The 12,714-nt window shown below is 38.1% G+C and overlaps 2 protein-coding genes across 2 annotated transcripts; both read left to right on the top strand.

The window, feature by feature from the left end:
• Positions 1–868: 868 nt before the first annotated feature.
• On the top strand, positions 869–3,276 carry LOC129731863 (uncharacterized). The gene is made up of 3 exons (XM_055692221.1): positions 869–1,009; positions 2,793–3,165; positions 3,242–3,276. The coding sequence occupies exons 1-3, from the start codon at positions 952–954 to the stop codon at positions 3,246–3,248; spliced, it is 438 nt and encodes a 145-aa protein (XP_055548196.1). The 5' UTR covers positions 869–951; the 3' UTR covers positions 3,249–3,276.
• An 87-nt stretch (positions 3,277–3,363) lies between these two features.
• LOC129730475 (uncharacterized) lies at positions 3,364–5,006 on the top strand. Its single transcript, XM_055689820.1, has 2 exons — positions 3,364–3,460; positions 3,525–5,006. The coding sequence occupies exons 1-2, from the start codon at positions 3,412–3,414 to the stop codon at positions 3,908–3,910; spliced, it is 435 nt and encodes a 144-aa protein (XP_055545795.1). The 5' UTR covers positions 3,364–3,411; the 3' UTR covers positions 3,911–5,006.
• Positions 5,007–12,714: the final 7,708 nt, after the last annotated feature.

Here is a 12,714-nt window from a genome sequence, read left to right on the forward strand (position 1 = left end):
TATCCATTATCTTCCGACGACGAACAAAACATTAATATCTATTGGATTCAGAATAAAAAATGAAAACTTCTGCACGTTACGATTTAGGTGGATTTATCGACACTGAACGATCTATAAGACATAACATAAACTAAACTGCATCCTTGATAATTAATCCGATCAGAACGCGTTTTGGTGGCTCTATTTCTCGCTGGAATTTCGTGATAAGCTGCTTCTAAATCCAACGGAATAAAACTTGTCAGATATCGGTCTCGCAGGCAACACAGTACAGCACTAGCACATGACAATTTTCGATGTACTTGTAAGTTGGAAAATATGTCATTGTCATCGCCAAGCTAACGCCAAAATTATTTTTATAATTTATGACAACCAAATTTGTTCCATCAATCAAAAGGTGGATTGTACTATAATTTAAAAGAGATAAAAATTGTTTACAGAGCAAAAGAGCTAAGGAAGTACAGACCAATCTATGCTGTATCAGTGTAGTTCAATGCTGAAGTGCATGTAAACAAATTTCAACCATGATCGATGGTTCGAATTCAAAAAATGAATCATGATGTTATGCGAGTGCTGTTGCGAAGAAACTGCATTGTTTCATCTAAATTGAACCCAACTGGACTTGGACTTGACTCATCATCATTCATTCGCTGTCAAACGGTTGGAAGTTTTATGCAAAACCCGCTAGCGTGAATCAGCGAGCTGACGTGGAACAATACAAGATTTGCCCCGCTTCTTATAATACAAAGGTGTGCCCATTTTCCCAACGGAGTCTTTGTCGGCCATCGATAAGCAATCTGGTTCAGTAATCTCCCCCAGACGGTATTTATCGGTAGCTTACGGGGCCCTTTTAATTTCGGAAAATCATTTATAGAATCAGTCGTCCCAGGATCGCGCAATAGCTAAGTTTTATTTCCAGCAAACCGGCTTTAGGTTAATCGATTATAAGAAAAAATGAAAACGGTTGCAGTTTTGCTGGTTTGCTTCGTTGTGTGTCTAAATTATGTAACAGGTACTGCAAAGAATGGATAATTGCTGATTTATCAAAAAAAAATCTTTCGTGACAAACTTTTCTATTGTGTTAAACGAAAACGTGTTCTAACATGAAAAGTCGAGTGAAGTTATAAATTTCTAATGACGCGGCGTACGCACGAGCTCTATATTTCTTTCGTCAATGCTAAGCAACGATTGAGCTCCAGAAAAAACAGCTGTTCTGGAGTGCGTTGGTCGAAATCGAAGATATCACTGGTCAACACAAATAGAAAAAAATGAAAGATTATAGGTTTTTAGCCATTCCCGCTCTGCCACTAAATTTTTTTCAGAGTCTTAAATGAGTTTTCTCGTGAACATAACGTTGAAGCGACGAACCCGGCGAGCAATACCTATGCAAACTCCCACGGGGGTTGACTCGTTTTGGTAATGGCCAGGAGCACCAAAATTCACAGGAATGGTTGAAAAACTATAGTCTTTCGAGGGCAGCTGTTTTTAGCATAAGAGCAGCTTTTTTCGCTTTTGTCGACCAGTGTTTTCAGTTCATGTTAAAATTTTCTTTGATCCAATTATTTTTGTCGTACGAAAACTACAAACAGCTCCGGACTAAGAACATCAATGGGTCAGAATTCGTGAAACGGATCACCTAAAATCGCGATGTCAAATTTTTTAAATAAGTATTAAAAACTTCAAGAGTTTCACTCGGGAAGTTGACTTTCCAATTTTCATTGAATTTGAGTAAGTTTACAAGTTGTTATTGTCATTTGAAATTTAGGTCAAAATTGTTTTTAAACAGACATAGCTTTAAAAATATTGCATCGAATTTGATGAAATTTTCACAGCAAATGCATCCTAAGTTGTAGTTTACGAAAATAATTTTTTTGGAGAAAAAAATATTTTTTCATTAGTAACTATTTAAAACAATATGTTGAAAATCTATGTTCTGGGGCACTGAAAAATTTGAAAAAAATCACAAGTATTTTTGACGAAATTTCGAAACTGCCCTGAAAATTTCGCGGTGGTGGTATTTTTTTATCAAAAGATATGGGCTTTCAAAGTTGGTGCCAAGCGCATTTTCAAGCGAGAAGCGAGTGAGCAGTACTACTATTGACAATCCCAGTTTCAGTTATATGCAAAAATTCTGTAAGGTTTGTAAAATTAGTTTAATAGAAATGATTTTTAGTCGCAAAATAGTAAAAATATGCTTAGTCTGTTACCCAACTTAATGATGAAGACAGTATATTTTACAACTCGCAAGCCTACCTACACATTTAACTAAAAAAAATAATGCAAAATTTAGTTAGGGGACAACCGTACAGAACGCATCAGCGGGTTAAGATCGCCCGTGCTATTACTTTTAGCTATTATGGTGCACTTTTTGGTATGAGAACTGAAGAAAACTTGGTTTAGAAGCATTTCTCGCTTGAAAAATTGTGTTGCGGCACCAACTTTGAAGGCCCAAATTTTTTGATCAAAAAATATCACCACCGCAAATTTTCAAAAAAATATTTTCGTAAACTTCAACTCAGGATGCATTTGCTGTGAAAATTTCATCAAATTCGATGCAATATTTTTAAAGCTATGTTTATTTAAAAACAATTTTGACCTAAATTTCAAATTACAATAACAACTTGTAAATTTACTCAAATTCAATAAAAATTGGAAAATCAACTTCCCGAGTGAAACTGTTGAAGTTTTTAATACTTATTTGAAAAAATTAGACAGCGCGATTTTTAGTGATCCGTTTCACGAATTCTGACCCCAATATAAATCTAGGTCATAACCCAAATTTCTCTCTCCAACAGCAAACGAGCTCAAATGCATTCAATGCCATAGCGAGAATGTAACCTGCTCGGAGCCAACGGTGCAGTGTACCAGTGAATATGTGGCCACCAACATAGATATACTGATTCAGCTCAAGGCAGATATTGAAATCAATAAAAAATCCGAAGACTACCGGTGCTTTGATGCAGAATTCGAAAAAGAAAAAGGAATTATCTTCGTCAGAGGTTGCATGTACGATTACGTAGACCTGTGCGCCGGCGACGCAGTGCAGGACGTGAGCCAGAACGCCTGTTCACGTTGCGATACTGACGAGTGCAACAATGGCGCCAGCAGTTTGACGCTTAGTTTTGGTCTGATGGTCGGATTAGTCATTACTGTTAAAACATTTTTACTGTGATTAAAAATGCAATAAACGCATACAAATGTAGTACCAAACTTTTAACCCAAATTACCTATACCTTCGTAACAGGCAATAGAATTCTTATCCGAAATCATATTTCTTATCTGAACTGGACTGATGACGAACCTCAATATCGCCCAGATAACAGGGTTACTTACCTGTTAATTTGATAGTCAGAATTTAGTTGTAAGTAGACCGTTGAGTTTCGTAGTTCTATCGTCCGGTAATCTTTATACACAATGCAGGTCATTCTATTCTTTGTGGCTTTTCTGTCAGTTTACTATCAAGGTGAGTGTGTACAAATTGTAGAAATTCAGGAATCTTACCCTAAAACGATTCCAACTCTCCCTAGCATCTGCTCTTTCCTGCTATCAATGCAACAGTGTGGAAGATGGCACCTGTCCCACGCAAGAGTTAATCGAATGTAATATATACTCTACGCTAGCCGGAATGACTGCGTTGGGTACTTTGAAACCAACTTTACCCATCATTCCCAGCACCACGGACTTTCAATGCTACAAATTGATCGCGGAGCAGTTGCTTACCGGTATCACGGTCACTATTAAGGGATGTGCGTACGGTACTACGGTAGTGTGCGACGGAGTGCCCTTAAATGCCTCCCAAAAGGAATGCCGCACCTGCACCGGAGATGGATGCAACTCGGCTGCACGGTTGACAACTGGCGCAACTCTCGCTCTGGCATTATTAGCTATCATTCGCTCGTTAACACCTCACTGATTTTGTTCGCTCCAAATTGTTGGTCGCTCAACAATCACTACACTTTACTCAAACTGCGCCACTGCTGCAACAATAGATAACAGACAGATAATGACACGATTGATAATTTGGAAAGTTCATTCATACCTGCCGCACCTGTCACTCCCAGGAAAACAATAATAAACTGCGGAATAATTGCCTATCAGTGCCTCCTTTGTTGACGCTTACGAATAGCGAATTGCGAAAAAACCATGATTTCAAAAGCTAACAGTCAGGCAAGAAAACAAAAAACGGATGTTCGACTGTTTAGCATGAGTTTAAATAACGAGCGCTGCAAGGAGAAAAATTAGATTAGTAAAAATAAGTCAGACCAACTAACTGATGAGAACAATGTAACAAACTATGACAGTATAAAACAAAACGCTGATGAATCTTAACCCTGGAAAGTTTGTCTGCGCCAATTTGACTCCTCGCTTTCAGCAATTTTCACTCTTTTCTTCTAACAGTGCGTCAGTTTTTTCTCGGTTTTCCGAAATCAATAATGAAATATTAAATCCTTAATTCGGAGTTTTGTTATTAATAGATGTGTTAACACCATAATAACCATTCAACGATAATTTGTGGAGAAAAAGTTGCATTTTCAATCATTTGAAAGTCGGGAGTCAATTTGACGCATGATTATCCAGTTCCGCACATCAAAATATGATTATCTTTTCAGGGTTAATGTCTTAGATGAAATTGATGAAGATATACCTAAAATCGTAGTATCATTTGTTGCACATACGACCATATGTCGACCTATTATATTACTTTTATTATTTATATTAATACGCGAAAATTTAATCGACCATTTTTGATTTGAATGAAACTTTGCACACGTATTTGGCTTAGCAAACTGAGCATTTTTCACAGATGGAGAGATTTTTTATACCCATGAGTTACATTCTAAAAGGGTGTATGTCTTCTGGCATAGGTTTTATTCGAAACATAGTAGTCCAGAAACCGTTGGTTGTATACAAAAACTGTCCGAGAATGAGTTATAGGGAATTGAAAATGCAAAATTGTTTTGACCAAAAAAAAATTAAAATAAGCATTAAATTTCTATTTAATAAAATAAGAGTTGATTTTTTTTTATTTTTTTTTAATAAACTTGATGTTAATACGCAACTTTAAAAAGTCCAGAATGGAGAAATGAGAAATATTTTTTTTTATGGAAGATTGATTTTTGATAAAAATTCTAATTCAAACATTTTTTAAAAAAAAATTTCTGATGATTTTAAAAGATGAAGAGAGTCATTTTAAATCAAAAAGCTCTTGGTAGTTAACATTCTAAAGGCATTGGTTTTCGAGTTAGTACTATAGTATATTAGAAAATGATTCAAATTTTCAATCAAAATGATGAAAATAACGGGTGACATCTAAAATTTTGGATTTTTTTTTTACTCAATAGCAAACACGATCAGAGAGAAACGGGAGTATGTAAATGTAAACTCTCTCTCTCTCTCCCCCTTTTTATGCCAGTATTTTTTGTTTTGTTTATGCATGCTCAGTTTTGTTCAAAATGGCATCGAAATAAGGAGCCGTGTGCAAGCCCATTGTACAGTTCAGTTCAACTCCACACAAATTTCAGCAAAAAGCTCACCATAAACCATTCTTCAAGCGAAAATTTTGTGGTTTCGACTGCGTATAATTTTGTGCAAACGATAACAACAATTCGCCAGGAAGGTAAGGTAGTGAATGCCGTCCTATCGAAGATTTAAAATTCCTGTTGTTTGGTAGAATCAAGAATTGCATTCGAAAAGTCAACGTTGTTTCGGCATCATGAAAAAGATTCGTCGGAAAGCCGGTTACAGACAAATGTTTTTTTTTTTTCTCTTTTATCAAGAAGATTTTCAGCCTTCGGCTGGTTCATCTCCACTCAAATGTTAATTTATATTCAATTGATAATATATGTATCTTCATAAGAAATAAATCGATTTGCTTTAAGTACATAAACCTTTTTTCGCTGCAAGAGAAAATATTCCAAAATTTCAGTTGTCACCAGTTAATAAATAACTCTAGCCCCATGTGTGAAGTGTTGATAAAACCCTGGCTCCGAGGAGCTTCTGTATTTGAGTAAATTCCGTACTGCGTTTCGAAAGTTCGAATACTTAAGCTATGATGTAATTTCTTGCTATAAAAAATCGACGGAAAATGGATTTTCTCGTTGATATCAAAGGTTCAGCTACTTGGCCATTTTATTTTTGTTATAGTAAAGTGCTATTATGAAGTGTTTCAATACTAACTGTTACCTCATGCAACTAAAAAGCTGTGCATCACTGGATGAAGGGCAATCCGATGTGAATCATTCATATTAATTTTATTGTCTTATCATAGAATTTGTATCATGATCGGAGCAGGATGAATCATGATAAGAACAAAATATGTATCATAATCGGAACAGCCTTTATATTTAAAATTGAACTAAAATTCCAAAATGAGCATTCTCTTCAATTCTCAAGAAAACAAAGTTATTCTAACAAAAACTTCTACATGAATTGTTCCTACCTGAAATTCATCATTACATCGAGCACAGGCAAAGTGAAGCGGTGAAGTCTCACAAGTAAGCAGTTGGGATTATGATTCAATGCTGCTCCAATCAGACCTTCGCATTTCATCAATGGTTCCGACTTTGAAGCAAATATTTTGCACAACAAGTGTTTCTACATAAAATTTAAATGTTATAGAAGCATTTCACGGAAAAATATATCGCAATCTTCGAATATTTGATTCCATTATCAGTGCTTGCAAACAAGGCATGGTAGCAATGAAAAACTGCTGCCTGTGTGATAACAAGAAGTGACCTGTAACTGTCAGTGACTGTCATAAACAAACTATTAGAGCGCTGAAATAAAATAATCAGACCTAGAAGAAGAGATAAAGAAACACTACAAACCTAAAACAAAACGAAAAATTATAAAAAAAAATCAACATTATGAAGCCTTGAACAGGCTTCGAAATGGTCACGGTACAACCACTTTTTACTGCGATAATCGTCTTCTTCTTCCTCTGACGCTAACTAGGCTCGCTGTCTTAATACATTCTTGAACGAAAATGTCGAACGAGCACCTCCACCACGACGTTTTTTTCCTCAAACATATTTTGACATTTTTTCTAGAAATGAGAATTACGGGTGAGGATATTTCGGAAAATATTAATATCATTGTTCTTTTTAAAATATTTCTCAACATAAATAGAACGAAGTAGACAGAAATAGGCCGAAATGACATCGCCATACGAATGACAGTGTGAATGTTTTGGGGCCATCCACATACTACGTGGACAGCTGGTGGGGAGGGGTTGGGTAATGTCCACGGTCCATACAATTTTTTTAGAATTTATATGGGCAGTTGTCCATGGAGGGGGAGGGGGGGGGTCAAAATCGTTAAAAATCTGTTCACGTGGTATGTGGATGGCCCCTTTGATGCGCGGTGCCGAATGACCATCCTCTTATTTGTTTGAGAGGCGACGGTTGTTTTACATTTATGAGCGAAAGCCGACTGTGATGCACGATACTAGGGTTTGCAATCCCGGGAACGATTTCCTGGGAATTGCCATTTCCCGGGATTCCCGGATCCCGGGAATAGAAACATTGATTCCCGGGATCCCGGGATTCCCGAGCTCCTCGAAAAATTTTCCATACAATATTACAATAAAACTAAATATCGTATCAAAACACGAAAATTACGTCGTAGAAGTGTAAAGCAGCTTCGAAGTGTGCAGTATACGAAGAAAATATTTGCTTGAAATGACGATCAATATTTGCTTGCCGTGTAATATTAAATTATTTGCTTAAGTTGTTTGTCAAGAATTTATACTGAATAATCAGGAAACGAAAAACTAAGAAATATTTACTTCGTCTTATGTCTTTTTTGCGGATAGCTGCTTGATTCTTCTTTGTTTATTGACAAAAAATTTTGAAGCCTGTGAGTTGATGCGAAAAATCCCGTAAACCCGTGAAACCCGTAAATCAATGCGACCAGAAATAAATAAATTAATAAAACTTCAACAAACTAAAAGTACTGGACTCTTCATTTTCTAATGAAATGTAGCAAGAACTGGAATCGGTGATTTAAAAGTATTCTAGAAATCAAACACCAGCGGTGATTCAGCGATCTTAAGCTAAGTTTTACAGAAGGGAATTACATCATTTGGGCTCTTTGAAAAATTGTCAGCGGATCTGAGGCGATTGTTCGACGACATAAAAACCCTGAAACCTACTATTCTGCTAACATTTGCTACAAAAATCGATCATGGATTTCTGGAGTGAACTTGAATGAGTTTTGTTTTTTAATCCATTTTCCATGCGAATTGATAATGAAATTGTAAACGGTTGTTTGATACCTTTTATTAATGAACTTTATTTGAAATATCATTTTTGCAAAGAATTTTTTTCCATTCCCGGTTCCCTGGAATTCCCGGGAAATAAGATTTTTCATTCCCGTTTCCCGGGAAATCCATTCCCGGGAATATTGCAAACCCTACACTATACTGAAGCGAGATCAAACGAAAATGTTGAACATTTCGAAGTCTGGCCTTGGTTTGTTTTGTTTTTATGTGTAGTCTTTTTTCCCGTTTTTTTCGGGAGCAGAACACCTCCTTGGGCAATAATTACGGTGGAAAAAAATTGTTCAATTCCTCGTCATTGCAAATTTCCAACTGCGGATGACGAAGGATGGCTCACGTTTTATCATCAACATTTTTGCAGCAAAGTACTCCATGACTGCTGCCATACACTTCAGCATCAACGCGCATAATTTCTATTGCGCAGCAGACGATAAAATGGGGGTACCGCGAATTGAAGCCCAGCACGAGATTAACGGGACTACGTCTTTCCCTCAACTTTACCTCTTTTGCCACGATCAGACATTGTCACATGCAAATTCGATTGAACGAAAAAGCGATGTGACGATGAACAAAATTGCTATCTGTATCCCTGTATGACAAAAAAACGGGTGTGATTGTCTCAAACACCTACGGAAAAGACTAACGCCACAAGCAACCAGCGCCGCGTAAGTGATAGAATGTAGGAATGTGAAAAAGGGGACGAACCGCGCTGCACACTCTTTTTAGGTATACAGACGAACGTTGTGCGAGAAGTACATTAGTTTTCCGTCAACTGTATAACAGTCAACAAGCATATCATTAGGGTCGCATCGATAATAAGCGGCGAAGCAGCCAAATTCAGGTACAAAGCTAAACCAAAGGTGTTACGAGTTACACTAGCTTGAAGTAAATTGTTTCATTCCTCCTGCCAAGTGCAAATTACAAGCAGCCTTTCTCAGAGCCACAAACACGTTTTTGAAGCAATTTTGAATTTCCTTACCTAAAAATTATGATTTAAAATTTATAAATAATTTCTTAAACATCAGCATCATAAACGTGCACAGCCCTCACCTCAGAAGTACCGGAGACGTCAAGGATGAATTCTACGCGCAGTTCGTGCATGATTTCGACCATTGTCTCAAACATGATATCAAGATCGTCATCGGGGATTTCAACGCTTAGGTCGGCCACGAGGAGAAATCCAGCTTTCCACGAGCGGTAATGGCAGATGGATTTGACATTTAATGTAGGTTGTCATTTTCATTGGATATTTCCACTCAACTAGAAGTAGTTGAATGGATTTGATATATAACAATACTAGTTCAATGGAAAATGACCAACGAATTGGCCTAAGACTTATCGATATAAAACAGACAGAAACACAGATCGACCGCGTTCTGATTGATTGTCGGCACTTCTCAGACATCATCGACGTCAGATCCTATAGGAGCGCTAACGTCGACTCGAACAACTACCTGTTGACGGTTAAGATGCGCCCAAAACTCTCCGTTGTTAACAACATCAGGTACCAACGCCCACCTCGGCTAGATCTCGCGTCACTGCCGAACAAGAACTAGCTGGAGGAAGCTCCTCTCGAGGACTGTTGGAACACCATCAAAACAGCCATCATCGGGCATGTGAGACGAACTCAACGAAACGAGTGGTTCGACGACGAATATAGGATGGTGATGGATTAGGAGTTCGCCGCGGGGGCGGCTTAGATGCGCAGTGGCATTCGTCAGAATGTAGAAAAACACAGACAGAAGAAGATGCAGCAAAGCCAAATTTTCCGGAAGGAAAAATGCCGCCTTGAGGAAAAGGAGTATGCAGAGCTGGAACCGCTGCATCATTTTCAGGAAACGCGAAAATTCTACCAGAAACTCAACGCATCCCGCAGAGGCTTTGTTCCGCGAGCCGAAATGTGCCGGAATATAGATAGTAGTATTCTGACGGACGATCGTGAGGTGACCGGAAGGTAGAGGCAGCACCTCGACGAACACCTGAATGGCGCCCAGGCAGAGAACCATGGCGGCGGAGGAAGCGATCCCGTCGGTGCGACAATCGTAGAAGACGTGCCAGCCCCAACGATAGGCGATGTTAAGGATGCCATCAAACAGCTGAACACAATAAATCGGCTGGGTAGTGCCTTGAAGACGAGCTTGTAAAAATGAGCCCGGAAAAGCTGGCCACCTGTTTGCTGCGGTTCAGAACAGCTGCCGGAGGAGTGGACGGATGAAGTTACCTGCCATAGAAAGGCGACAAATTTGACTGCGGGAACTATCGTGCGATCACCGTCCTGAATGCCAAAGCTGCGTATGACACTTTCGACCGAAAAGAGTTATGAAAGAATTCAAGAAGGATTGGCCGAAAGTGGTGAAAATGGTCGGGGAAAGTGTTAAGAAACAGGTAAGTCAACCCTGCCGAAAAAATTGAAATTGAATTGAAATTGGAAAGAAAACATTCTAATTAAGTACACTTAGTAATACAATGAGCAAAAAACTTTATTTTTTTTTATTTAAGAATAAAAAAAACAAAGAAAAAATTAAAAGATAAGAGAGTTTTCCAGCTCGAAACTGTCCCTGAAAGTCGGTTTTTTTTCGATTTTTTTTTCAAGAAGACGAACTTTTCAGTACTTTTTCTAAACGAAACTCGGAGGCCGAGTTTTTCCCATACAAGTCATTACCACGTGTAATTTTTTACCATTTCGAAGACTACTAAAACCAAAATAAACACACGCTACCAGCACATGCACATCGCGCTCCATCGATTTCCTCAGCAATGGAAGGCTGCAATCAAATAAACGGATGTTACAGCAAAACCATACAAACATATAAAATTTGAAATCATCGCCTGCTGCGCTGCGACTTTTCATTGCTGTGCTTGCTGCTAGGTGATTCACTTTTCAGGAAATCATCCTCTCGCAGCAGTGATCGAAAAGACAATGAAGACTTAATTTATTCATGCTAGCTTTTCTACATTACTATCGAGAATTATACTTCCGGTTGGTGTGTCGCTGTGCTTTTGAGCGAACCAAACAACGACAACAACAAGTCGTTAAGAAAGTCATTTGTATACTTAGCTGTCGGTTGTTTAGTTCTAATTGAACTGAAACTGAAAGTTTCGTCTAAGATTCTGATTGGCTCTACATTTTTCAATAGTACAATGGTTAGTGTCATAAAATCATAATATTCCACGTTTTAGTGGACGCATAACTAGTTTTCCGATTAAATATAACAATAACTTGAACTAGCATAGCGTGAAGATAAACTATATTGTTTAGGTTCATGTTGAGAAAATTGTAATTCAGAACTAAAGCAACACTGAGGTACTTAAATTGAATAATTAATGAAATATCTGTGAGAAAAAATTATTAGATTATTATATTATTAGATTATAAATGATGAAAGAAGCGCGATTAAACGACAAATTAGTAATTAGTAGGGCGATACTAATATAAAAATATTGACTATATGATTACTGTTTGAAAGTCATATCTACGATTCTTAAAGCGCTAGTAATCAGTCATAATTTATATGTGGGCCCCAATCATTTTGCACTGCCTGCTAAAGCAAAATCCACTAAACGCGACTCACACTTGTTCCGTCATCTAGCTGGAACCAATTTTGGCTAGCGCCAATTTTCTTCCAGTGCACACCAAGCTAACCAGGACCAACCCACCAATCACCCAAAAAAAAACAACGACTGGCGTCATGCGGTCGCCAAACGACGAGTGTCGACGTTGCTACTACTACACCCCGCGTGTCGCGGGTGCGATTGTCTGGATGTGGGGATGCTGCTGTTGGCCACCAAAGGACACGACCATCGACGAAGGAGAACCGCCAAGAGTGGTAGCGATTCTTGGTGTTAATACGCAGGCGCCGGGTCTGGAATAGAGGAACACAATTGAGAGAATTATTTGATAACAACTAGTAAGTAATATATATTAATTTTATTTTGAAAGAAAATGAAGTCAGTAAAAATATCTGCTTAAATTGGGGAGTTGGGAATGATTTTTATTTTACTAATTAAATCACAAGCAAGCTCAAATCGCAACCCAAAAGAAACCTCTATTAAACTGACTCACCCGATGTAAACACCTTTCAATTTTGCCGGTTATCGTGATGTTGGTACGAGTTTTGTTTGCAATTTTTACACCTCCTCTCCATCAACTCAACCGCCAAACTCAATCAGCGTGACTCCACATCAAACATAAACATTATATATATTTACACATGTATGCTTAATAAACCTTCGAGAGCGGTTAGCTAGTTAGTTAGTAGGAAAGGGGAAAAATAAGCAAGCTTGAATCGTTACGTCATGTTGCCAGTAGCGAAAGCGGTGCCGACGGAGAGCGCCACAGAATGACTCGGAAGGGGGGGGGGGGGGGGGCAGAGGTTCTTCCACCCTTTCCACCGAAGCCAAACCAACAACTTAATGCGCGTCGGTCTGGCTGTCTTGTC

Source organism: Wyeomyia smithii, chromosome 3 (genome assembly GCF_029784165.1).
Source record: "Wyeomyia smithii strain HCP4-BCI-WySm-NY-G18 chromosome 3, ASM2978416v1, whole genome shotgun sequence".
Taxonomy (NCBI): domain Eukaryota; kingdom Metazoa; phylum Arthropoda; class Insecta; order Diptera; family Culicidae; genus Wyeomyia; species Wyeomyia smithii.